The 27,273-nt window shown below is 47.0% G+C and overlaps 2 protein-coding genes across 8 annotated transcripts in view; one reads left to right on the forward strand and one right to left on the reverse strand.

Annotated features, from left to right (window-relative positions):
- Positions 1 to 14,775, forward strand: part of vit (vitrin) — a 98,592-nt gene extending 83,817 nt beyond the window's left edge. For all 5 annotated transcript variants that reach the window (XM_064924499.1, XM_064924496.1, XM_064924498.1 and 2 more), the window contains 6 exons: positions 847 to 918; positions 1,214 to 1,361; positions 2,884 to 2,987; positions 7,510 to 7,736; positions 7,907 to 8,420; positions 11,992 to 14,775. In XM_064924499.1, coding sequence (XP_064780571.1) covers positions 847 to 918; positions 1,214 to 1,361; positions 2,884 to 2,987; positions 7,510 to 7,736; positions 7,907 to 8,420; positions 11,992 to 12,170 — 1,244 coding nt within the window. In that variant the 3' untranslated portion in view covers positions 12,171 to 14,775. The remainder of the gene's footprint in view (positions 1 to 846; positions 919 to 1,213; positions 1,362 to 2,883; positions 2,988 to 7,509; positions 7,737 to 7,906; positions 8,421 to 11,991) is intronic.
- A 680-nt stretch (positions 14,776 to 15,455) lies between these two features.
- The window catches only part of LOC135505279 (striatin-like), a 65,018-nt gene continuing 53,200 nt past the window's right edge, over positions 15,456 to 27,273 (reverse strand). The window contains exons 10-18 of one of the 3 annotated variants that reach the window (XR_010450241.1): positions 26,218 to 26,354; positions 23,810 to 23,985; positions 23,382 to 23,551; positions 19,559 to 19,723; positions 18,631 to 18,771; positions 17,896 to 17,997; positions 17,564 to 17,650; positions 15,752 to 17,203; positions 15,456 to 15,655 (exon numbers count right to left, since the gene is read on the reverse strand). Coding sequence is in view for 2 of the 3 variants with exons in the window: in XM_064924501.1 (XP_064780573.1) it covers positions 17,034 to 17,203; positions 17,564 to 17,650; positions 17,896 to 17,997; positions 18,631 to 18,771; positions 19,559 to 19,723; positions 23,382 to 23,551; positions 23,810 to 23,985; positions 26,218 to 26,354 (1,148 nt within the window). In the remaining variant the exon portion in view is untranslated. Of the gene's footprint in view, positions 17,204 to 17,563; positions 17,651 to 17,895; positions 17,998 to 18,630; positions 18,772 to 19,558; positions 19,724 to 23,381; positions 23,552 to 23,809; positions 23,986 to 26,217; positions 26,355 to 27,273 lie in introns of all 3 variants that reach the window. The other 2 variants (XM_064924502.1, XM_064924501.1) reach the window with 2 other exon arrangements.

Genomic DNA, 27,273 nt, shown 5'->3' on the forward strand with positions numbered 1-27,273 from the left:
AACCTAAGCAGAGCTCTGACACACACACTTCTCCCACCAGACATGCCACCGGGGGTCTTTTCACAGTCCCCAAATCCAGAACAAATTCAAGAAAGTGTACAGTTTTATATAGAGACATTATTGCATGGAACTCCCATCTCCTATTGCTCAAATAAACAGCAAAACTGGTTTCAAAAAACAGATAAAGCAACACCTCTACGCACAGTGGGGAAACGTTGAATTTACATATTATATGTCGACTAAACTTGCACAACGCCTTTCCTCTATTGGACCAAGATAGTTCGTGTGTATGCATTGATATCTAGGCTACGTGTGCCTTTAAAATTTGTTGTATATACAGTGGGGAGAACAAGTATTTGATACACTGCCGATTTTGCAGATTTTCCTACTTACAAAGCATGTAGAGGTCTGTAATTTTTATCATAGGTACACTTCAACTGTGAGAGACAGAATCTAAAACAAAAATCCAGAAAATCACATTGTATGATTTTTAAGTAATTCATTTGCAGTCCGTTGCATCCAACAACTCAGGCCTGGAAACCGATTTTAGACAGAAACAGATATGGCTCACCAGAACAAGAAGTTGAGGTCTCAAATATATAATGAATCCATCCTTAGATGTGAAGATCTGTTATCTGTTTAATGTCTCAGTTGGTAAAAGCATGATGACATTCCTTAGGTACAGCATTGTCTTCTCTATGTGATGTTTGACATGCTTGTACTCTGTCATCTTCTTTCCTGTCATCTTCTCTTCTGTCTGTCATCTTCTCTTCTGTTCTGTCATCTTCTCTTCTGTTCTGTCATCTTCTCTTCTGTTCTGTCATCTTCGTTTCTGTCTGTCATCAGGATTCAGTGTGAGAGAGCAGGACTCACTAGCCCCAGGAGCTGACCCAGAGCCTGTTACTCAGGGAGACCCAAGTATGTTCACACACACACACACACACACAGAAACATTAATGTGCAAAATCCCTAATTGTTTGCATAGTCAACACAACACACACACACACACACACCCACCACACACCGTACACTGTAGTTGTCACGACAGCACAAACAGAACTGGGACTAGACTGGATACCTGTTTATGAAGTGTTATAAACTATAAGCCCTATGATATCACATTGATTGATTGTAAGGTAGACATATCGTGGTTAATGGACTGTAGTTCAAGTATTGGGATATCACATTGATTGATTAATTGATTGATTGACAGACTGTAAAGTTGACATAGCATGGCTGATGGACGGTAGCTGGATTATTGGGATTTTCCTACTTAAGATCCAGAAGGACTTCCTGGCTGAGGTGGCGCAGGTCATCAACGTGGGCATGGCCGGACCCATGATGGGCGTCATCCAATACGGGTGAGTAACCCCTAAATATATATATGATCCAATACGGGCCTGAGTAACCCTAACCAGTATACATAATATATGATCCAATACAAGGTGAGTAACCCCTAAATATATAATGATCCAATAGGGGTAATCGTGTAACCCCTAAATATATATATGATCCAATACGGGTGAGTAACCCTAAATATATATATGATCCAATACGGGTGAGTAACCCCTAAATATATATTTCCAATAGGGTGAGTAACCCCTAAATATATATATGATCCAATATGGGTGAGTAACCCCTAAATATATATGATCCAATACGGGTGAGTAACCCTAAATATATATATGATCCAATACAGTGTGAGAGAACCCTAAATATATATATATATATATGATCCAATAGGGGGAGTAACCCCTAAATATATATATGATCCAATACGGGTGAGTAACCCCTAAATATATATATATATATGATCCAATAGGGGTGAGTAAGCACAAACAGAACTGGGACTAGACTGGATATGTTTATGAATGTTATAAACTATAACCCTATGATAACATTGATTGATTTAAGGGCAAAGATTCTGTATGGCTGAATGCTCTAAGATCCCTCCCAATGTGTTCTCCAATCAGATTCTGTATGGCTGAATGCTCTAAGATCCCTCCCAATGTGTTCTCCAATCAGATTCTGTATGGCTGAATGCTCTAAGATCCCTCCCAATGTGTTCTCCAATCAGATTCTGTATGGCTGAATGCTCTAAGATCCCTCCCAATGTGTTCTCCAATCAGATTATGTATGGCTGAATGCTCTAAGATCCCTCCCAATGTGTTCTCCAATCAGATTCTGTATGGCTGAATGCTCTAAGATCCCTCCCAATGTGTTCTCCAATCAGATTCTGTATGGCTGAATGCTAAATATATATCCCTCCAATGTGTTAACTAAATATATATATATATGATCCATGTTCTCCAATCAGATTCTGTATGGCTGAATGCTCTAAGATCCCTCCCAATGTGTTCTCCAATCAGATTCTGTATGGCTGAATGCTCTAAGATCCCTCCCAATGTGTTCTCCAATCAGATTCTGTATGGCTGAATGCTCTAAGATCCCTCCCAATGTGTTCTCCAATCAGATTCTGTATGGCTGAATGCTCTAAGATCCCTCCCAATGTGTTCTCCAATCAGATTCTGTATGGCTGAATGATCTAAGATCCCTCCCAATGTGTTCTCCAATCAGATTCTGTATGGCTGAATGCTCTAAGATCCCTCCCAATGTGTTCTCCAATCAGATTCTGTATGGCTGAATGCTCTAAGATCCCTCCCAATGTGTTCTCCAATCAGATTCTGTATGGCTGAATGCTCTAAGATCCCTCCCAATGTGTTCTCCAATCAGATTCTGTATGGCTGAATGCTCTAAGATCCCTCCCAATGTGTTCTCCAATCAGATTCTGTATGGCTGAATGCTCTAAGATCCCTCCCAATGTGTTCTCCAATCAGATTCTGTATGGCTGAATGCTCTAAGATCCCTCCCAATGTGTCACAGAGATGATCCAGTCACAGAGTTCAGTCTGAAGGCCTATACTAACTCCAGAGAGCTGAAACCTGCCATAGACAAGATCACACAGAAGGGAGGGATGTCCAACGTGGGTGAGTTGGTGAATAAATGAACTAAATAAATAAAAACCTGTATTGTACCAAAATCATTAAAAAATATATATATAAAAATAGTACACACGGACATAATCAAAGACAGAACAACATACAGGTATTTAGCTGAGCGCAGAGCCTCCACAGTGACCAGGGATTCCAACATCAAGCCTGGTTTATTCTACTACAACGTTCAAGAGGAAGTTTAAAGCTGGACTGAGTTCCTAACAATAAAATTAAAAAATTAAATTGGGCTTCCAACCAAGTCTACACTCTTAGAAAGGTGCTTCCTCCCAGTTCTCTGCTGCCAATGACTGGAACAAACTGCAAAAATCACTGAAGCTGGAGACTCATATCTCCCTCGCTAGCTTTAAGCACCAGCTGTCAGAGCAGCTCACAGATCACTGCACCTGTACATAGTCCATCTGTAAACAGCCCATCTAACTACCTCATCCCCATACTGTTATTTATTTTATTTATCTTGCTCCTTTGCACCCCAGTATCTCTACTTGCACACATCTTCTGCACATCTACCATTCCAGTGTTTAATTGCTATATTGTAATGACTTCGCCACCATGGCCTATTTATTGCCTTACCTCCCTTATCTTACCTCATTTACACACACTGTATAGAGACTTGTTCTATTGTTTTATTGACTGTATGTTTGTAACTCTGTGTTGCTGTCTGTGTCACACTGCTTTGCTTTATCGTGGCCAGGTCACAGTTGTAAATGAGAACTTGTCCTCAACTAGCCTACCTGGTTAAATAAAGGTGTTCTCTACTAGCCTACCTGGTTAAATAAAGGTGTTCTCAACTAGCCTACCTGGTTAAATAAAGGTGTTCTCAACTAGCCTACCTGGTTAAATAAAGGTGTTCTCTACTAGCCTAACTGGTTAAATAAAGGTGTTCTCTACTAGCCTAACTGGTTAAATAAAGGTGTTCTCTACTAGCCTAACTGGTTAAATGAAGGTGTTCTCAACTTGCCTACCTGGTTAAATAAAGGTGTTCTCTACTAGCCTAACTGGTTAAATAAAGGTGTTCTCAACTAGCCTACCTGGTTAAATAAAGGTGTTCTCAACTAGCCTACCTGGTTAAATAATGGTGTCCTCAACTAGTCTACCTGGTTAAATAAAATTGGAATAAATAAATGTAATAAATAACTAAAACCTAAAAAGGTTTCTTCAACTGTCCCCATAGGAGAACCCTTTGAAGAACCTGTTTTGGTTCTGGGTAGAGGGGTTCTACGTGGAACCCAAAAGGATTCTACCTGGAACCAAAAACTGTTATCCCATGGGGAACAACAAAAAAATGCCCGAAGAACCCTTTTGGAACCCTTTTAGAACCCTTTTGGAACCCTTTTAGAACCCGTTTGGAACCAGTTTGGAACCCTTTTAGAACCCATTTTGGAACCCTTTTGGAACCCATTTTTCTACGAGTGTACAGCCGGGAGGCACCATGGCCACAAGACCGCACACTTAAGTGCGAAAGGGAAAAGGGACACAATTATCGCTTGTTTCACAAAATCTTTACCACATTTTCACATGCTCGAGAGACTGCAATTAAATCTAAATCCGACCCTAGACACGGAGTTAAATAACAGTGTTTTACTCCTGGCCTCCTGACCAAAGGCTGGGGTCAGACTACTGTCAGGAAGCGATGGTTTCCTTTCATTTGATGCCTCATGCGGTTTTTGTGACTCTGCTAAACATTGCAGTTGGATACAAATAGGGTCGTGTGTGTTTACAGAATATAACCTCCCCTTTAATCAATGTGCCAGTTAGCCACTGCATTCGTCTCCGTTCTCATCAGCAACATATCTTCACAATATACTCGCAGATGTTTCTAGTCTTTGGTAGTTATGTATCCTTTACTTAAAGAAGAAAGTCACATTGAGATTGCTATGTTTTTCCACGTGAAACCCCCTGGCCAAGAGAGCACAGACCACCAACAATGAGATGCAAGATGATCAATCGCTCTGCTTTATAAATAGATACTGTAATATCACGTCTTCTCAGTCAACTCACCTGGTTAAATAAGGGTTCAATAGAAGAAAAAGGCTACTGGAAACAGGTGTTCCTACCACTTATTAGATTAGAACACTTACTGGAAGGTAGTTTAAAACAAAACATTCAATTTTAACAGGCTTCGTTGTGTGCATGTGTTTACAGAAACGTATTGTGTGTTTTATGTCTCTGTCTGTCTTAACCACCTCTCTGCTGCCCCCTGCTGTACTCCTAGGGAAGGCCCTCCTATATTATACTACTTCAGCTGTGTCTGTCTGTCTTAACCACCTCTCTGCTGCCCCCTGCTGTACTCCTAGGAAAGGCCCTCTCCTGTATTATCAAACTATATACACAAGTATGTGGCCATCCCTTCGGTGGATTATTTCAGCCACACCCGTTGCTGACAGGTGTATAAAATTGAGCACACAGCCAGCCATGCAATCTCCATAGACAAATATTGGCAGTAGAATGGCCTTACTGAAGAACTCGGTGACTTTCAACGTGGTACCGTCATAGGATGCCACCTTTCCAACAAGTCTGCTAATCCAGTGTCTGCCCTGCTAGAGCTGCCCAGGTCAACTGTAAGTGCTGTTATTGTGAAGTGGAAACCTCTAGGAGCAACAACGGCTCAGCCGTGAAGTGGTAGGCCACACAAACTCACAGAACGGGACCACTGAGTACTGAAGCGCATAAAAATCATCTTTCCTCGGTTGCAACTCGGTTGTAACACTCACTACTGAGTTCCAAACTGCCTCTGGAAGCAATGTCAGCACAATAACTGTTCATCGGGATATTCATGAAATGGGTTTCCATGGCCGAGCAGCCGCACACAAGCCTAAGATCACCATGCACAATGCCAAGCGTCGGCTGGAGGGGTGTACAGATCACCATCATTGGACTCTGGAGCAGTGGAAACACGTTCTCTGGAGTGATGAATCACGCTTCACCATCTGGCAGTCTGACGGACGAATCAGGGTTTGGCGGATGCTACCTGCTCCAATGCATAGTGCCAACTGTAAAGTTTGGTGGATGAGGAATAATGGTCTGGGTTTGTTTTTCATGGTTCGGGGTAGGCCCCTTAGTTCCAGTGAAAGTAAATCTTAACGCTACAGCATTCAATGTCATTCTACACGATTCTGTTCTTCCAACTTTGTGTCAACAGTTTAGGAAAGGCCCTTTCCTGTTTCAGCATGACAATGCTCCCGTGCACATGACAATGCTCCCGTACACATGACAATGCTCCCGTACACATGACAATGCTCCCGTACACATGACAATGCTCCCGTACACATGACAATGCTCCCGTACACATGACAATGCTCCAGTACACATGAGAATGCTCCCGTACACATGACAATGCTCCCGTACACATGACAATGCTCCCGTACACATGACAATGCTCCCGTACACATGACAATGCTCCCGTACACATGACAATGCTCCCGTACACATGACAATGCTCCAGTACACATGAGAATGCTCCCGTACACATGACAATGCTCCCGTACACATGACAATGCTCCCGTACACATGACAATGCTCCCGTACACATGACAATGCTCCCGTACACAAAGCGAGCTCCAGACAGAAATGGTTTGTTGAGATGGTTTGTTGTGTGGAAGATTTTGACTGGCCTGCACAGAGCCCTGACCTCAACCCCATCAAACACCTTTGGGAGTGAATTGAAACGCTGACTGCGAATCACCCAACATCAGTGCTTGACCTCACTAATACTCGTGGCAGAATAGAAGCAAGTCCCAGCAGCAATGTTCCAACATCTAGTGGAAAGCCTTCCCAGAAGAGTGGAGGCTGTTATAGCAAAGGGGGGGGACCAACTCCATATTAATTTTGGAATGAGATGTTTGACGAGCAGGTGTCCACAGTCTTTTGATCATTGTAGTGTATTTCAGCTGTCTGACCGCCTGCCTGTTTCTCTGTTGCCCCCTAGTGTTCCGCTAGGGAAGGCCCTCTGTTATATCAACAAACACTACTTCAGCTGTCTGTCTGTTAAGCGCTCTGCTGCCCCCCGGTGTTCTCCTAGGGAAGGCCCTCTCCTATATCAACAAACATTACTTCAGCTGTCTCTGTTAAGCGCTCTGCTGCCCCCCGGTGTTCTCCTAGGGAAGGCCCTCTCCTATATCAACAAACACTACTTCAGCTGTCTGTCTGTTTCTCTGTTGCCCCCGGTGTTCTCCTAGGGAAGGCCCTCTGCTATGTCAACAAACATTACTTCAGCTGTCTCTGTTAAGCGCTCTGCTGCCCCCCGGTGTTCTCCTAGGGAAGGCCCTCTACTATATCAACAAACACTACTTCAGCTGTCTGTCTGTTTCTCTGTTGCCCCCCGGTGTTCTCCTAGGGAAGGCCCTCTCCTATATCAACAAACATTACTTCAGCTGTCTGTCTGTTAAGCGCTCTGCTGCCCCCCGGTGTTCTCCTAGGGAAGGCCCTCCACTATATCAACAAACATTACTTCAGCTGTCTCTGTTAAGCGCTCTGCTGCCCCCCGGTGTTCTCCTAGGGAAGGCCCTCTCCTATATCAACAAACACTACTTCAGCGATGCCAACGGTAACCGGGGCGGAGCGCCCAACGTGGCTGTGGTTCTGGTAGATGGCTGGCCAACCGACAAGGTAGAGGAGGCATCACGCCAGGCCAGAGAGTCTGGTATCAACATCTTCTTTGTGACCATTGAGGGACCCGACGAGAACGAGAAGCAGAATGTGGTGGAGCCGAACTTTGTGGACAAGGTAAATAGAGACAATGGTTACTGGGTCACCCATAGCTATGTTAACACATACAGCTGCTTCCAATTCACCCCTGGCTATGCAATGCGTACATCCGCTTCCAATTCCCTCACAATTTGAGCCCTGTCCCTTCATGAAACCCAACCACCTCATCTTCTCTCATCTCTCAACAGGCGGTGTGCCGAACCAACGGTTTCTACTCCCTCCCCGTGTCGAGCTGGTTCGCCTTGCGTAAGGCAGTCCAACCCCTTGTCAAGCGCGTGTGCGACACCGACCGTCTCGTCTGCAGCAAGACCTGCCTTAACGCAAACGACATCGCCTTCGTCATCGACGGATCCAGCTCTGTGGGCACCGGGAACTTCCGGACCGTCCTGCAGTTCGTCGCTAACATCACGCGGGAGTTTGAGATATCGGACACGGACACACGAGTCGGCGCAGTACAGTATACATACGAACAACGGCTGGAGTTTGCCTTCGGCCAACACAACAACAAGGCTGATCTGCTTAACGCCATAAAGAGGACTAATTACTGGAGCGGTGGGACCAGTACTGGAGCGGCTATCACCTACGCAGCAGAGCAGCTGTTCAGCAAGTCCAAACCCAACAAACGCAAGATCATGATCGTCATCACCGACGGGAGGAGCTACGATGATGTCAGAGCTCCAGCGTTGGCCGTCCATCGCCAAGGTGAGGGGTCAGAGGTTGATTGGTGTGTTCAGAAAATCTTGCCAATGGGGGGGGGGGGGGGGGGGTCCTCTAAGAAAAAGCACCTCGATATGAAGGTAATTTAGCATCATACTGGTGGATAATTTTGGATTGCTATTTTATTATTTATTCATATGGGAAACTAAATTAAAGCCAAGTTGGTGTGAAACCAAATTGAAATGTAATGAAAGCCAAGTTGGTGTGAAACCAAATTGAAATGTAATGAAAGCCAAGTTGGTGTGAAATCAAATTGAAATGTAATGAAAGCTAGGTTGGTGTGAAACCAAATTGAAATGTAATGAAAGCTAGGTTGGTGTGAAACCAAATTGAAATGTAATGAAAGCCAAGTTGGTGTGAAACCAAATTGAAATGTAATGAAAACTACGCTGAACAAAAATATAAATGCAACACGCAAACAATTCAATCCAAAGAGTTACAACTCATAAGGAAATCAGTAAATTGAAATACATTCATTAGGTCCAATCTATGGATTTCACGTTGGTCACAGATTTTTTTATTTTGCCTTTATTTAACGAGGCAAGTCAGTTATGAACAAATTCTTATTTTCAATGACGGCCTAGGAACAGTGGGTTAACTGCCTGTTCAAGGGCAGAACGACAGATTTGTACCTTGTCAACTCAGGGATTTGAACTTGCAACCTTTTGGCTGCTAGCCCAACACTCTAACCACTAGGCTACCCTGCTGCCCCAGATAATGCTATATACAAAAGGTATGTGGAACCCCAATGCATCGTGCCAACTGTAAAGTTTAGTGGAGGAGGAATAAGGGTCTGGGTTTGTTTTTCATGGTTCGGGACCCTTAGTTCCAGTGAAGGGAAATCTTAACGCTACAGCATACAATGACATTCCAGACGATTCTGTGCTTCCAACTTTGTGGCAAAAACTTTACTGTTTCAGCATGACAATGCGGCTGTGCAAAGCGAGGTCTATACAGAAATGGTTTGTTGAGATCAGTGTGGAAGAACTTGACTGGCCTGCACAGATCCCTGACCTCAACCCCATCGAACACCTTCGGGATGAATTGGAAAACAGACTGCAAGCCTAATCACCCAACGTCAGTGCCCGACCTCACTAATGTTCTTGTGGCTGAATGGAACCAAGTCCCTTCAGCAATGTTCCTACATCTAGTGGAAAGCCTTCCCAGAAGAGTGGAGGCTGTTATAGCAGCAATGTTCCTACATCTAGTGGAAAGCCTTCCCAGAAGAGTGGAGGCTGTTATAGCAGCAATGTTCCTACATCTAGTGGAACGCCTTCCCAGAAGAGTGGAGGCTGTTATAGCAGCAATGTTCCTACATCTAGTGGAACGCCTTCCCAGAAGAGTGGAGGCTGTTACAGCAGCAATGTTCCTACATCTAGTGGAAAGCCTTCCCAGAAGAGTGGAGGCTGTTACAGCAGCAATGTTCCTACATCTAGTGGAACGCCTTCCCAGAAGAGTGGAGGCTGTTACAGCAGCAATGTTCCTACATCTAGTGGAACGCCTTCCCAGAAGAGTGGAGGCTGTTACAGCAGCAATGTTCCTACATCTAGTGGAAAGCCTTCCCAGAAGAGTGGAGGCTGTTATAGCAGCAATGTTCCTACATCTAGTGGAAAGCCTTCCCAGAAGAGTGGAGGCTGTTATAGCAGCAATGTTCCTACATCTAGTGGAACGCCTTCCCAGAAGAGTGGAGGCTGTTACAGCAGCAATGTTCCTACATCTAGTGGAAAGCCTTCCCAGAAGAGTGGAGGCTGTTATAGCAGCAATGTTCCTACATCTAGTGGAACGCCTTCCCAGAAGAGTGGAGGCTGTTATAGCAACAATGTTCCTACATCTAGTGGAAAGCCTTCCCAGAAGAGTGGAGGCTGTTATAGCAGCAATGTTCCTACATCTAGTGGAAAGCCTTCCCAGAAGAGTGGGGGCTGTTATAGCAGCGATGTTCCTACATCTAGTGGAAAGCCTTCCCAGAAGAGTGGAGGCTGTTATAGCAGCAATGCCCACAATATTGGAATGAGATGTTTGATGAGCAGGTGTCCACATACTTTTGGTCATGCAGTGTGTGTGGCTTGTTTCTAAGCTAAGTGAAAATAGGTTTTTAGTTAATTATTATTTACATAAGTATTCAGACCCTTTGCTATGAGTCTCGAAATTGAGCTCAAATTGCATCATGTTACCATTGATCATCCTTGAGATGTTTCTACAAATTGATTGGAGTCCACTTGTGGTAAATTCAATTGATTGGACATGATCTGGAAAGGCACACACCTGTCTATATAAGGTCCAACAGTTGGCAGTGCATGTCAGAGCAAAAACCAAGCCATTAGGTCAAGGGAATTGTCTGAGGAACTCTGAACTCAGGATTGTGTCGAGGCACAGATCTGGGGAAGGGTACCAAAAAATGTCTGCAGCATTGAAGGTCCCCAAGAACACAGTGGCCTCCATCATTCTTAAATGGAAGAAGTTTGGAACAACCAAGACAAGAGAAGAAAGGTGACCAAGAACCCAATGGTCTCTCAGACAGAGTTCATCTGTGGAGAAGGGAGAACCTTCTAGAAGGACAACTCTCTCTGCAGCACCAATCAGGCCTTTGTGGTAGAGTGGCCAGAGGAAGCCACTCCTCAGTAAAATGAGTTTACTAAAAGGCACCTAAAGGACTCTCAGACCATGAGAAACAAGATTCTCTGGTGTGATGACACCATGGCTGAACTCTTTGGTCTTAATGCCAAGTGTCACGTCTGGAGGAAACCTGGCACAATCCCTATGGTGAAGCATGGTGGTGGGAGCGTCATGCTGTGGGGATGTTTTTCAGTGGCAGGGACTGGGAGACTAGTCAGGATCGAGGGAAAGATGAACGGAGCAAAGTACAGAGAACCTTGATGAAAACCTGCTCCAGAACTCAGACTGGGTGAAGGTTCACCTTCCAACAGGACAACGACCCTAAACACACAGCCACGACCATGCAGGAGTGGCTTCGGGACAAGTCTCTGAATGTCCTTCTGGCTCAACCAGAACCCGGACATGAAGCCGATCGAACATCTCTGGAGAGACCAGAAAATAGCTGTGCAGCAACACTCCCCATCCAACCTGACAGAGCTTGAGAGGATCTGCAGAGAAGAATGGGAGAAACTCCCCAAATACAGATGTGCCAAGTTTATAGAGTCATACCCAAGGCCGTAATCGCTGCCAAAGGTGCTTCAACAATACTTATGTTTTTGATTTTTAATACATTTACTTTGTCATTATAGTATATTGTTGCAGATTGATAAGAAAAAAAACAAATTTAATCAATTTTAGAATAAGGCTGTAACAAAATGTGGAAAAGGTCAAAGGGTCTGAATACTTTCTGAATGCACCATATATATATATATATATATATATATATATATATATTTCAAATAACTGGCCTTTTTCTGGCATAATCTTTACGAACAAATCGGATAAAAAAAAAAATATGTGCTGTCCTTCGTCGAATTCGGAAATCCCAATGTGGCCCACTCCTGGTCTAAACCCCCCCAGTTGTCTCGTCCAGTCTCTGACTACCCGTCTCTCTCCTCTCCAGGTGTGATAGCGTACTCCATCGGCATCGCCTGGGCAGCGCAGGACGAGCTGGAATACATCGCCACCGACCCCGACAAGGAGCACTCCTACTTCGTAGATGAGTTTGACAGCCTCTACAAGTTCGTCCCCAAGGTGGTCAATAACATCTGTCAGGAGTTCAACTCACAGCCACGCAACTGAGCTGAGCAGGGAGGGCACCTTATTCCCTATATAGTGCACTACTTTTGAACAGGGCCCCTAGGGCCATAGACCCAACTTGCTTACGTACACCTATACTTATAAATCTGTGCTTACATAAAGGAAACAAGGAAGGAAGGAAGGAAGGAAGAATATATTTGTAAAGTTTTGAAACAGGGGCTTAGGGGCTGTAGGGAGGGGGTTAGATATTTGTATTAGGATCCCCACAAGCTAATTAGCAGCACTATCATAGAGACAGGACAGGGTCTCTACAAAATGTATTACCGGTAAGTTCCCAAAATGAAAAATGGTTGTAATAGTTGGTGCTGAATGGGCAATAGTTTAATTCCCATGGGAGGTTATTGGTTTGAAGGCAGTGGGCATACGAACATTAATAAAATTGGCTCACAACGATTAAACTTTGGCCATGTGATCTCAACTGTTGTTGGTGTTCTAGTAACAGTCAGGGACGTGTTTAATGTTCTCACTCCTAATCATGTAACATAACTGATGACAAAGTAAAACACCTGGACGTGGTGCTTATAGAGACACATAGCCTTATGGGGACATGGTGCTTATAGAGACACATAACCTTATGGGGACATGGTGCTTATAGAGAGACACATAGCCTTATGGGGACATGGTGCTTATAGAGAGACATAGCCTTATGGGGACATGGTGCTTACAGAGAGACATAGCCTTATGGGGACATAACCTTATGGGGACATGGTGCTTATAGAGACACATAGCCTTATGGGGACATGGTGCTTATAGAGACACATAACCTTATGGGGACATGGTGCTTATATGGGGACATAGCCTTATGGGGACATGGTGCTTATAGAGACACATAGCCTTATGGGGACATGGTGCTTATAGAGACACATAGCCTTATGGGGACATGGTGCTTATAGAGACACATAGCCTTATGGGGACATGGTGCTTATAGAGACACATAGCCTTATGGGGACATGGTGCTTAAAGAGACACATGGCCTTATGGGGACATGGTGCTTACAGAGACACATGGCCTTATGGGGACATGGTGCTTACAGAGACACATGGCCTTATGGGGACTCCCTCTTAAGGCCTAATAACACAGTGCAGAAATACAATATGGTGCTTTACAGTAGACTGAGGTTGGAAAAGGGATCAGACTGCAGACAATTATCTTTGAAGAGGACCGACAGTCAGACCACATTATGGGATTTACGCCATATTATGGTCTTCTCATCAGAATTTGACCATGTGTGTTTATACTGCGTGGTCTTTTATTGAGGAGAGATTTGATTTTAAGGACATTGTGCAAGTTTTTTTCAACAAAAAACCCCCCCAATGTTGTGCCAAGATTGACATTCATGTTGGTGTTCTTTCTTTGGGTTTTGTCGTCAGAGTCATGATTGGATGTTATTGATACATGCTGACTGATAACTTTGGAAGTGAAAGCCATATAACACTCCATCCACAAAAACTGAAGCAGCCATACTTCTGACTTAGCATGTTAGCGGCTAACAAGGATGGATTTTAACCTGAAAGACCCATTCTTCTGACTTAGCATGTTAGCGGCTAACAAGGATGGATTTTAACCTGAATGACCCATACTTCTGACTTAGCATGTTAGCGGCTAACAAGGATGGATTTTAACCTGAATGACCCATACTTCTGACTTAGCATGTTAGCGGCTAACAAGGATGGATTTTAACCTGAATGACCCATACTTCTGACTTAGCATGTTAGCGGCTAACAAGCACAGGTTTAAACCTGAAGGACCCATACTTCTGACTTAGCATGTTAGCGGCTAACAAGCACAGGTTTAAACCTGAAGGACCCATACTTCTGACTTAGCGGCTAACAAGCACAGGTTTAAATCTGAGGGACCCATACTTCTGACTTAGCATATTAGCGGCTAACAAGCACAGGTTTAAATCTGAGGGACCCATACTTCTGATTTAGCATGTTAGCAGCTAACAAGCACAGGTTTAAACCTGCAGGTAACATCTTTAGCAGCTTTTCACATTTCCAATTAGAAAACGTCTTACTTGGGAACTCTAACTGGCTCCTGTCTTTTAATCAAAACAAATGAACAGTTCACTCTACTTACGTCAAATTAAAGAAACGCTTCAAGAGGAAGTTGTAGTTTTCTACCAGCTCTGATACTGTACCTATAAATATATCAAACTAATACTTTTAACCTTAACAGTGTTCCTCACAAACTAAACCAGGGTCGTATTCATTAGTGCACATCGTAGCAAAAACATTTAACAAGGGAAAAATGAAAATGAGTTTCTTATTGGACAGATTCAAGTAGTCCCTCCCTGTTTCAGTCCATTTTCATCCATTGGGTGACTAATGAACACAACCCAGTTCCCTCTCCTCACTCTATTCTTCCAATATAATGTGCTTCCTTGTTCACATGGCTGATATTGGTTTGTTCACAGTATTTGTTCACATGGCTGATATTGGTTTGTTCAGAGTATATATATAATCTCTCCGTTTTCAGTTTTTATCCTGTTTGTACATATGAATATTAAACAGCCTTGTCATTTTCCAATACATATTTGATCAATATTTTAAATGGGATTTTTAATAAAATGATTATAAAAAAATCAAAACAATCTTGTTGTGATATTATTCAGTGACAGAAGAGAGGTACTGGTTACCAGAGTAATCATATGCAAAAACTTCAAATCTGTATATATTTGTGTGCAGCAATATTAGATTCTAGTAGAGTATCAGTTTTGTCATGGACTGGACAGCTGTCTCTATACCATTGTTCCTGTTCTATACCAAACACACACAACTAAGAGAAAAAACAGCAAAATTCCCAAGTTAACACAGTTGGAAGATTCTGGCAATCATTTTTTTATTTTTATTTTATTTAACTAGGCAAGTCAGTTAAGAACAAATTCTTATTTACAGTGACGGCCTAAACCGGGCCAAACCCGGACGACGCTGGGCCAATTGTGCTTTGCCCTATGGGACTCCCCACTCACGGCCGGGTTGTGATACAGCCTGGATTCGAACCAGGGTGTCTGTAGTGACTCCTCAAGTACCGAGATGCTGCGCCACTCGGGAGCCCCAATCATGAGGGAACAAGAACATCCTCCAAAACAAGAGTTTGGGGAAAGTGACAGGAACTAGAGGAGACATGAAGAAAAATCATGACATTTCTCTACAACGAAAATGTTGTTGTAAAAATCAGACCGAATCAAAACGTCCTCTCCCCTGATCCGGCTCTCTCAATTCACAGGTTGTAAAATCTCTCTCAAAATCATGGACAGAAACAAAATATTTTACAGCAGTTTTAATGAGAACAGCCTTTCATATACAAACCATTGACTGTTACGGTCTGAGAAAATAGCTCATTTGAACTTGTTACATGGATATTTTGATGGATTTGTGGAACAAAAAAAAATTGGTTGCTTTTTGTATGAACATAACATATTGTACTGTACTACAGCTCTCGGGGATAGCATCCGAAATGGCACCCTATTCCCTATATAGTGCACTACTTTAGACCAGGACCCTATGGGCCCTAAAATGAGTGCACTATATAGGGAATAGGGTGCCATTTGGGATGCTTACCTACTCTGAGACGTTTCACACAGTGTCCACTGAGCCCGCTGCCATTGTAAAGATGGACCAACATACTTAAAACTCCTATTGTAGAACCAGATCGTTTACTTTGGAAACATGTTGTTGTTGTTGTTGTTGCAGTGTACAGTTTTATAACAAGGAACTCTTCTAACAAATAGGAAATATTAACTTGATCGTCTGTTTGGCTGATTCCCTCCTACCCTGGTCCCAGACCTGTTAGTGCTTTTCTTTTCAACTCTTATATGGTCAAAGACAGAACAAACTGATCTGGGGACAAGGCTTCTTTTCACCCATGCTTTTTATATATAAAAAAAAAGAGCACTCAAACTCAGTCAGTTTTAAGACTTAATATATATTTTGTTTATTATACGTATTTGTAATTCTACATCCAATATTTTTGTTAAAATGGACACCATCGTGACAACCTTTCCCTATCAACGCTGTCTGCCCCCCGCAAAAACAGATGCTCTGTAAAATAACGTTTGTTTCAAGACTTTTTTTTAAAGCAAAGGCACATTTTTAAAAGGAAAGCAGAGAGAGAAACTGGCTGGCTGGCGGGGAGACAGAGTCGGCCCGGGGGAGACAGAGGGGAAAAGTGAGATGCTTCCATCTAAGACAGCCAGCCAGCCAGCGTCTCCATCACAACACTGAAAATGACTTGAAGGAGAGGAGGGACCAGGGAGCAGACGGCCTGATCTGAAGGGAGAAGTCTGGCCCTAGAGATTGGGGAAATGGGGGGGCTTGGGGTTCTGGTTAATGGGCATGACGACATGAGGAGGGGGTAGGGCATGGTGCTCCACCTCTCAAGTGAGTCTACACTATAAAACACCTGTCTGTCTGTCTTCAACGCCCTCGCTAGCTGTGAAGGGAGGACAGACCATAAGGTTAGTCTGAAGACAACAGTATCAGTCTGTGTGGGTGTTCATTGGCCCCAGATTCGAGAAAGAGGGTCTTTGTGGCCGGTCATACCCAGGGGCCTGCCTGGATTGCACAGGGATGAGGAAGCCTTGTGCCCAATCGCAGTACCCCTAACAGACCTCTGAGCCAACCACAGCCCTGGCCCTATCCCTCTGGAGGCGGGCCTAGTCTGGGGCTTAGAAGTGGCTATTGGCTGCATCATCCACCAGTCAAAACAGGGAACCAGTAGTGTGAGAGGTGATATATGGAGGGGAAGTCTGCGTGGAACCGCACACGCTCGTTTCTTAAGGTCCCGCCCCTCCTGTGTCTCTATTGATCCCTGGTGCTGTGTCGGTGGGCTGATTGGTCCTTGTCATACGAACACCTTGGCAAGAGCGTCTGCCCCGGCGGAGGCGATGTAGGCCTTAGAGGGGTGGAAGGCCACGTCATGGATGGACTCATCATTCTTCTTCCTGTGAGCTGTAAACTCCTGGATACACGTCTTAGTCTCCAGGTTCCACAGACGAATAGAACAGTCATGACCTGAGGGAGGGGAGAGGAAGGTGAACAGTAGTTGGGCGACAAGGCAGTTTACATAAAGTTCTAGGCCCCCTACATGTTTAATAAAGTATACAGCTCTGGTGTCCCCCAGGGCTCAGCTCTAGGCCCCCTCCTGTTTAATAAAATATACAGCTCTGGTGTCCCCCAGGGCTAATCTCAAGGCCCCCAACTGTTTAATAAAATATACAGCTCTGGTGTCCCCCAGGGCTCAGCTCTAGGCCCCCTACTGTTTCATAAGGTCTGTCATATGCTCATAAGGGACTCTCCTACCATTGCATGCAGTAATAAAAATATATCTAGCTAAGAATGTTAGAAATAGTTTGAGAGTTGTTCGCTACTTACTGCCAGACATCAGATAGAGCCCATTGGGGTCGACAGCTAGACTGGTAACAGCATCCAGGTGAGCCACCATTGAGTGGATCAGCTTTCCTGAAGAGTTCAAATTTACAACATTTGTTAATTTTATATATATATATATTTCTGCTTTCTGTGAATGCATCAGTTTAAGTGTACTCACTCTACTTTTAAAAACAAACTGCTGTGTTAAGCCAAACTGGATCAAGAGGAGTAAAAACTGGACAACTGCCAGAGGACTGATGGAGGACCACTGAGATCCTACTTAGTTCTGTGTGGAGGACACGTTTGTATGTAGACCAGCAAAATGGTTGTGTAACCTGTGTTGTTGTCGAAGAACTTGATGTGTCTGTCCTCTTCAGCGGTGATGGTGATGGGGAGGGTGGGGTGACTCAGCACCTTGTTGATCTGACAGCGGGAACCTGGAGAGGAGAGATTGCTTCCTTGTTGAACAGGCCAATCTGACCATCCCTCCCACCCCTCTCCCTGCTCCCCTCCTCCTCCCTCCAGACCTACCAGTCTCTGCTGCAGACTCCAGGTTAAACAGGCCAATCTGACCATCCCTCCCACCCCTCTCCCTGCTCCCCTCCTCCTCCCTCCAGACCTACCAGTCTCTGCTGCAGACTCCAGGTTAAACAGGCCAATCTGACCATCCCTCCCACCCCTCTCCCTGCTCCCCTCCTCCTCCCTCCAGACCTACCAGTCTCTGCAGCAGACTCCATGTTGAACAGGCCAATCTGACCATTCCCACCCCCTCTCCCTGCTCCCCTCCTCCTCCCTCCAGACCTACCAGTCTCTGCAGCAGACTCCATGTTGAACAGGCCAATCTGCCATCCCCCTCCCACCCCTCCCTGCTCCCCTCCAGACCTACCAGTCTCTGCAGCAGACTCCAGGTTAAACAGGCCAATCTGACCATCCCTCCCACCCCTCTCCCTGTTCCCCTCCTCCTCCCTCCAGACCTACCAGTCTCTGCAGCAGACTCCAGGTTAAACAGGCCAATCTGACCATCCCTCCCACCCCTCTCCCTGCTCCCCTCCTCCTCCCTCCAGACCTACCCGTCTCTGCAGCAGACTCCAGGCTGAGCACTAGTTGCTGTGTCTCCATGTTGAACAGGCCAATCCGACCGCTGGTGAACGATGTCACCATGTGGGCGGGGTCACTGCAGAGCAGGTCCACTGAAGACGGCACGCCAAATTCTGAAGCAGGAAGCAAGACAAACGCACGCCATTCTCTGGATTAAAGCACCAGTAGTTCCGGTCAACACATCCTTTTACTCATCACATTAACTTACTATTCCATTAAAAAAAAGAGTCACTCAACCATATGAGTTGATTTCACCACAGACGTTTTATATCATGAACATACAAACACAATTCATGAAGTGCAAGGCCAAGTTAACCTCTTGAAACGGCAGGGTAGCCTAGTGGTTAGAGCGTTGGACTAGTAACCAAAAGGTTGCAAGTTCAAACCCCCGAGCTGACAAGGTACAAAATCTGTCGTTCTGCCCCTGAACAGGCAGTTAACCCACTGTTCCTAGGCAGTCATTGAAAATAAGAATTTGTTCTTAACTGACTTGCCTAGTAAAATAAAGGTTAAATAAATAAATAAAACGAAGGGGCAGTATTTTCACTTTTGGAAAAATAACGTTCCCAAAGTAAACGGGCTATTTCTCAGGACCAGATGCTAGAATATGCATATAATTGACAGCTTAGGATAGAAAACGCTCTAAAGTTTCCAAAACTGTAAAAATATTGTCTGTGAATATAACAGAACTGATATTGCAGGTGAAAGCCTGAGAGAAATCAGGAGGGACTCTTATTTAGAAACCTCTGTTGATGACAATTCTCCCGGATCCGGGATGGGTAGTTAAGAGATTAATATGAATTCCAAAATACAGAACATTAACAGGGGGAAGGGGAAAAAATGACAGTGTGCCAGTGTTGGGTTGGTGTTGGAGGCGTCCCAGAGCATGTCTGTGTGTACCTTTATTTTGGAAGGTGACCAGGGCAGGCTTGGTATCGGAGGCGTCCCACAGTTTGACGGTGCCGTCTCCAGAGCAAGACAAGAGTCTCCGATGAACACCACTGTACACCAGACCCCACACCGAGTCAGTATGACCACACAGCGCCCCACGTAGGACAGACGGCTCTATTACACATGTTGAGAGAGAGAGACAAAGTGTTAGCAGTTGATGTTACTCATCAATAACACAGACCCCCAAAAGAAAGTGAGGGGGAGAAAAAAATAGGTTTATTCAAAGAGAACGAATCAAAGATGCTCTGCTGAAAAGTAGATGATTATTCTTCCCTGTCCTCAGTGTTTCTCCACAGAACAAAGGGACATGATGTCATTTATAACCCCAACCCTAGCCTGTGGCTGACCAATTAGAATACCTTGCAGTAAAATTGGGCCAACGGCCAAATAAGTATCCTGTTTCAGGCTCAACGTATAGACCAAACTTGCTACACGTAGCTATGAGTCCAGGAATTAATCACGACACAGATTTTTACAAAAGGGAAGAAGAGAGAAACCGGCAGAGAGCAACCCAAGAGAGCCCAGAGAGAGCGAGAGAGAGAGACACACGGGGGAGCCCAGAGAGAGAGAGAGAGAGAGAGACACAGGGGGAGCCCAGAGAGAGAGAGAGAGAGAGAGAGACACGGGGGAGCCCAGAGAGAGAGAGAGAGAGAGACACGGGGGAGCCCAGAGAGAGAGAGAGAGACACAGGGGGAGCCCAGAGAGAGAGAGAGAGAGAGACACGGGGGAGCCCAGAGAGAGAGAGAGAGAGAGACACGGGGGAGCCCAGAGAGAGAGAGAGAGAGAGAGACACGGGTGAGCCCAGAGAGAGAGAGAGAGAGAGAGACACGGGGGAGCCCCAGAGAGAGAGAGAGAGACACAGGGGAGCCCAGAGAGAGAGAGAGAGACACGGGGGAGCCCCCAGAGAGAGAGAGAGAGAGAGAGACACGGGGAGCCCAGAGAGAGAGAGAGAGAGACACGGGGGAGCCCAGAGAGAGAGAGAGAGAGAGACAGGGGGAGAGAGAGAGAGAGAGAGACACGGGGGAGCCCAGAGAGAGAGAGAGAGAGAGAGAGACACGGGGGAGCCCAGAGAGAGAGAGAGAGAGAGACGGGAGCCCAGAGAGAGGGGAGCCCAGAGAGAGAGAGAGAGAGACACGGGGGAGCCCAGAGAGAGAGAGAGAGAGACACGGGGGAGCCCAGAGAGAGAGAGAGAGAGAGACACGGGGGAGCCCAGAGAGAGAGAGAGAGAGAGACACGGGGGAGCCCAGAGAGAGAGAGAGAGACACAGGGGGAGCCCAGAGAGAGAGAGAGAGACACAGGGGGAGCCCAGAGAGAGAGAGAGGAGAGAGAGACACGGGGAGCCCAGAGAGAGAGAGAGAGAGACACAGGGGGAGCCCAGAGAGAGAGAGAGAGACACGGGGAGCCCAGAGAGAGAGAGAGAGACCACGGGGAGCCCAGAGAGAGAGAGAGAGAGACACGGGGGAGCCCAGAGAGAGAGAGAGAGACACGGGGGAGCCCAGAGAGAGAGAGAGAGAGAGACACGGGGGAGCCCAGAGAGAGAGAGAGAGACACGGGGGAGCCCAGAGAGAGAGAGAGAGAGAGACACGGGGAGCCCAGAGAGAGAGAGAGAGAGAGAGACACGGGGGAGCCCAGAGAGAGAGAGAGAGAGAGAGACACGGGGAGCCCAGAGAGAGAGAGAGAGAGACAGGGGAGACCCCAGAGAGAGAGAGAGAGACACGGGGGAGCCCAGAGAGAGAGAGAGAGAGAGAGACACAGGGGGAGCCCAGAGAGAGAGAGAGAGACACGGGGAGCCCAGAGGGAGAGAGAGAGAGAGACACGGGGAGCCCAGAGAGAGAGAGAGAGAGAGACACAGGGGGAGCCCAGAGAGAGAGAGAGAGAGGGGACACGGGGAGCCCAGAGAGAGAGAGAGAGAGAGAGACACGGGGAGCCCAGAGAGAGAGAGAGAGAGACACACGGGGAGCCCAGAGAGAGAGAGAGAGAGACACGGGGGAGCCCAGAGACCGAGAGAGAGAGAGACACGGGGGAGCCCAGAGAGAGAGAGAGAGAGACACGGGGGAGCCCAGAGAGAGAGAGAGAGAGACACGGGGGAGCCCAGAGAGAGAGAGAGAGACACGGGGGAGCCCAGAGAGAGAGAGAGAGAGACACGGGGGAGCCCAGAGAGAGAGAGAGAGAGAGAGAGAGAGAGAGAGACACGGGGGAGCCCAGAGAGCGAGAGAGAGACACGGGGGGAGCCCAGAGAGAGAGAGAGAGAGAGAGAGAGAGAGAGACACGGGGGAGCCCAGAGAGAGAGAGAGAGAGACACAGGGGAGCCCAGAGAGAGAGAGAGAGACACGGGGGAGCCCAGAGAGAGAGAGAGAGACACGGGGGAGCCCAGAGAGAGAGAGAGAGAGAGAGACACGGGGGAGCCCAGAGAGAGAGAGAGAGAGAGACACGGGGGAGCCCAGAGAGAGAGAGAGAGAGACACGGGGAGCCCAGAGAGAGAGAGAGAGAGAGACACGGGGAGCCCAGAGAGAGAGAGAGAGACACAGGGGGAGCCCAGAGAGAGAGAGAGAGAGACACGGGGGAGCCCAGAGAGAGAGAGAGAGACACGGGGGAGCCCAGAGAGAGAGAGAGAGAGACACGGGGGAGCCCAGAGAGAGAGAGAGAGAGACACGGGGGAGCCCAGAGAGAGAGAGAGAGAGACACGGGGAGCCCAGAGAGAGAGAGAGAGAGAGACACGGGGGAGCCCAGAGAGAGAGAGAGAGACACGGGGGAGCCCAGAGAGAGAGAGAGAGACACGGGGGAGCCCAGAGAGAGAGAGAGAGAGAGAGACACGGGGGAGCCCAGAGAGAGAGAGAGAGAGAGACACAGGGGGAGCCCAGAGAGAGAGAGAGAGACACGGGGGAGCCCAGAGAGAGAGAGAGAGAGAGAGAGACACGGGGGAGCCCAGAGAGAGAGAGAGAGAGAGAGACACGGGGGAGCCCAGAGAGAGAGAGAGAGAGAGAGACACAGGGGGAGCCCAGAGAGAGAGAGAGAGAGACACAGGGGGAGCCCAGAGAGAGAGAGAGAGAGAGAGAGACACAGGGGGAGCCCAGAGAGAGAGAGAGAGAGAGAGACACAGGGGGAGCCCAGAGAGAGAGAGAGAGAGAGAGACACAGGGGGAGCCCAGAGAGAGACACAGGGGGAGCCCAGAGAGAGACACAGGGGGAGCCCAGAGAGAGACACAGGGGGAGCCCAGAGAGAGAGAGGGGAGCCCAGAGAGAGAGAGAGGGGAGCCCAGAGAGAGAGAGAGAGAGAGAGAGAGAGAGACGGGGGAGCCCAGAGAGAGAGAGAGAGAGACAGACACGGGGGAGCCCAGAGAGAGAGAGAGAGACAGGGGAGCCCAGAGAGAGAGAGAGAGACACAGGGGGAGCCCAGAGAGAGAGAGAGAGAGACACGGGGAGCCCAGAGAGAGAGAGAGGGAGCCCAGAGAGAGAGACACGGGGGGAGCCCAGAGAGAGAGAGAGAGAGAGAGACACGGGGAGCCCAGAGAGAGAGAGACACGGGGAGCCCAGAGAGAGAGACACGGGGGAGCCCAGAGAGAGAGACACGGGGGAGCCCAGAGAGAGAGAGACACGGGGGAGCCCAGAGAGAGAGACACGGGGAGCCCAGAGAGAGAGACACGGGGGAGCCCAGAGAGAGAGACACGGGGGAGCCCAGAGAGAGAGAGAGAGACACGGGGGAGCCCAGAGAGAGAGAGAGAGACACGGGGGAGCCCAGAGAGAGAGAGACACAGCCAGCCCTCTGTTCTTACCATATGAATCGTATGGGTCTAGGTTAGGGTTCGGTGTGTTCCAGCTCTGAATGGTGCCGTCCAGCCCTCCACTGAAACACTGCTCTCCTGTACTGCTCATCACAACACACAGCACTGGACCCTGGTGGGCTCTGAACGTGTACATGGGTTCCACATCTACAGAGGCATTCCTGGAGACAAAGACAGAGACCTGTAAACTTTGTAGACAATCTGGACAATCTGGACTGTATGAAAAGGTCAAATACATTTTTGTGCAAGACATTGCACTCACCAGGTTTAGAGTCTACTTTAAATTTGATTTATTCAATTCAGGAAGTAAATTGAAATTCCAATTCTCCCCAATTGGACTCCAAACCTGGTGAAAGGAATGTCTCTAGTCTAAGTCTCTACTTTAGTGAAGTAGACACCGAGTTAGAGGTCAGTCTTACTTCTTGGCGGGGGCAGTCTTCTGCAGGTTCCACATCTTCAGCGTGTGGTCCTCTGAGGCGGTGACCAGAACCGGTTCTACGGGGTGGAACGCCAGACCTCGGACCCCGTCAAAGTGGCTACGCAGGGTCAACTTGGGGTTCCACGTCCTCCTCAGGGCATCCTTGTTGTTGGACATCTGAGGGGGGGGGGGATGCCGTGGATTATGGGTAGATATAGTGTGGAAGTCAACAGCAATCATTTTCATCTCTTGTTAACGCATTTAGTGCGCAGTATTCCCAAGTGCTTGCTGTAGTTGAGGAAGGTATTGAGTGGAGAGACATCAGTAATGTCGATACTCAGACCATCAGTAATGTCGATACTCAGACCATCAGTAATGTCGATACTCAGACCATCAGTAATGTCGATACTCAGACCATCAGTAATGTCGATACTCAGACCATCAGTAATGTCAATACTCAGACCATCAGTAATGTCGATACTCAGACCATCAGTAATGTCGATACTCAGACCATCAGTAATGTCAATACTCAGACCATCAGTAATGTCAATACTCAGACCATCAGTAATGTCGATACTCAGACCATCAGTAATGTCGATACTCAGACCATCAGTAATGTCGATACTCAGACCATCAGTAATGTCGATACTCAGTGCAGTGCAGCTGCTGTACCAAGCAGTGATGCAGCCAATCAAGATGGGTTTGATGCTTCGGAACTGAGGATTTTTTTCAACCTCCTGGAGGGAGAGGAGGTGCAGTAGCGCCTTCTTCACGACTGAGTGGACCATTTTAAGTCCTGAATGATGTGGACACCGAGGAACTCGAAGCTCTCGACCCACTCCACTACTATGGGGGCGTGGCTCGCCCTTTCGTTTCTTGTAGTCCACGATCAGCTCCTTGGTCTGACTGACGTTGAAGGGGAGGGTTGTTGTTCTTGCGCCACACTGCCAGGTCATCGACCTCTACCCTGTAGTCCACGATCAGCTCCTTGGTCTACAACATCCGCAGAGTACGACCCTGCCTCACACAGGAAGCGGCACCTTCCCAAGTTCTCTCACGTCACCCCGCTCCTCCGCTCTCTCCACTGGCTTCCAGTTGAAGCTCGCATCCGCTACAAGACCATGGTGCTTGCCTACGGAGGCTGTGAGGGGAACGGCACCCCAGTACCTCCAGGCTCTGATCAGGCCCTACACCCAAACAAGGGCACTGCGTTCATCCACCTCTGGCCTGCTCGCCTCCCTACCACTGAGGAAGTACAGTTCCCGCTCAGCCCAGTCAAAACTGTTCGCTGCTCTGGCCCCCCAATGGTGGAACAAACTCCCTCACGACGCCAGGACAGCGGAGTCAATCACCACCTTCCGGAGACACCTGAAACCCCACCTCTTCAAGGAATACCTAGGATAGGATAAAGTAATCCTTCTCACCCCCCCCTTAAATGATTTAGATGCACTATTGTAAAGTGGCTGTTCCACTGGATGTCAGAAGGTGAATTCACCAATTTGTAAGTCGCTCTGGATAAGAGCGTCTGCTAAATGACTTAAATGTAATGTTAAATGTTGGTCTGACTGACGTTGAAGGGGAGGTTGTTGTTCTGGCGCCACACTGCCAGGACATTGACCTCCTCCCTGTAGGACGTCTACCACCGCCATTTTGTTAGCAAACTTGATGAGGGTGTTGGAGTCGTGAGTGGCCACGCAGTCGTGGGTGAACGGGGAGTGCAGGATGGAAATTAGCACACACCCATGTTGAGGGTCAGTGTGGTGGGGATGGGTTGTTGCCTACCCTCACAACCGGGGGGGGCGGCCCGTCAGGAAGTCTAGGATCCAGTATCCAGTTGCAGAGGGAGGTGTTTCGTCACTGGATTCTGAGCTTAGTGATGAGCTTTGAGGGAACAAATGGTGTTGAACGCTGAGCTGTAGTCAATGAACAGCATTCTCAGATAGATTTTCCTCTAATTTAGGTGGTTAAGCGCAGTATGCAAACTCGAATGGTCTAGGGTGTCTGGGATGATGGAGTTGGTGTGCCATTACCAGCCTTTCAAAGGACAATACAGTGCCTTGCGAAAGTATTCGGCCCCCTTGAACTTTGCGACCTTTTGCCACATTTCAGGCTTCAAACAAAGATATAAAACTGTATTTTTTTGTGAGTGGGACACAATCATGAAGTGGAACGACATTTATTGGATATTTCAAACTTTTTTAAATCAAAAACTGAAAAATTGGGCGTGCAAAATTATTCAGCCCCTTTACTTTCAGTGCAGCAAACTCTCTCCAGAAGTTCAGTGAGGATCTCTGAATGATCCAATGTTGACCTAAATAATGGCGGTTAGCCTTAAGAGTTCTTGAATGGAACAGGAATGAAAGTTGTGATTGTATCTCGTACAAAGGCTACTCGAGAGGTGCTACTTACGTCGTACGCCAAGCTATCAGCCTCGTTGGCGACGGTGAGACCAGCCAGCTCCCCCAGGCCCAGTTCAGCCTCCATGTTCTCATCAGGACCCAGGATAAAGGACTTTCCTGAGGAAGGAGGGAAGGTCAGCACCTCCACTGGAAGAGAAAAACACAGTTACTTCCGGGAAGGAAGCCATAACACACTGACAATATTACGGATATGACAGGGCATTTGCGAACTTCTGAAAACAAACGCAAAAACAGTTTCCTGGTTTTTCCCCCCACAGAAATCCCAGCTAGAGGATTCCATGAATCAGAGAGGAATCAGAGAGGATTCCCTGAATCAGAGAGGATTCAGAGAGGAATCAGAGAGGAATCAGAGAGGAATCAGAGAGGATTCAGAGAGGAATCAGAGAGGAATCAGAGAGGAATCAGAGAGGAATCAGAGAGGATTCAGAGAGGAATCAGAGAGGATTCCCTGAATCAGAGAGGAATCAGAGAGGATTCAGAGAGGATTCCCTGAATCAGAGAGGAATCAGAGAGGATTCAGAGAGGAATCAGAGAGGAATCAGAGAGGATTCAGAGAGGATTCCCTGAATCAGAGAGGAATCAGAGAGGATTCAGAGAGGATTCAGAGAGGATTCAGAGAGGATTCAGAGAGGAATCAGAGAGGAATCAGAGAGGAATCAGAGAGGAATCAGAGAGGAATCAGAGAGGATTCAGAGAGGATTCAGAGAGGATTCAGAGAGGATTCCCTGAATCAGAGAGGAATCAGAGAGGATTCCATGAATCAGAGAGGAATCAGAGAGGATTCCCTGAATCAGAGAGGAATCAGAGAGGATTCCCTGAATCAGAGAGGAATCAGAGAGGATTCCATGAATCAGAGAGGATTCCATGAATCAGAGAGGATTCCATGAATCAGAGAGGATTCCATGAATCAGAGAGGAATCAGAGAGGATTCCCTGAATCAGAGAGGATTCCCAGAATCAGAGAGGATTCCCAGAATCAGAGAAATAGGCAGGAAGGAAATCCTTCAACTGAGAAGATTCTGGAAAACCAGGAAACTTTAGGAACC

This window comes from Oncorhynchus masou, chromosome 18 (genome assembly GCF_036934945.1).
Source record: "Oncorhynchus masou masou isolate Uvic2021 chromosome 18, UVic_Omas_1.1, whole genome shotgun sequence".
Taxonomy (NCBI): Eukaryota; Metazoa; Chordata; class Actinopteri; order Salmoniformes; family Salmonidae; genus Oncorhynchus; species Oncorhynchus masou.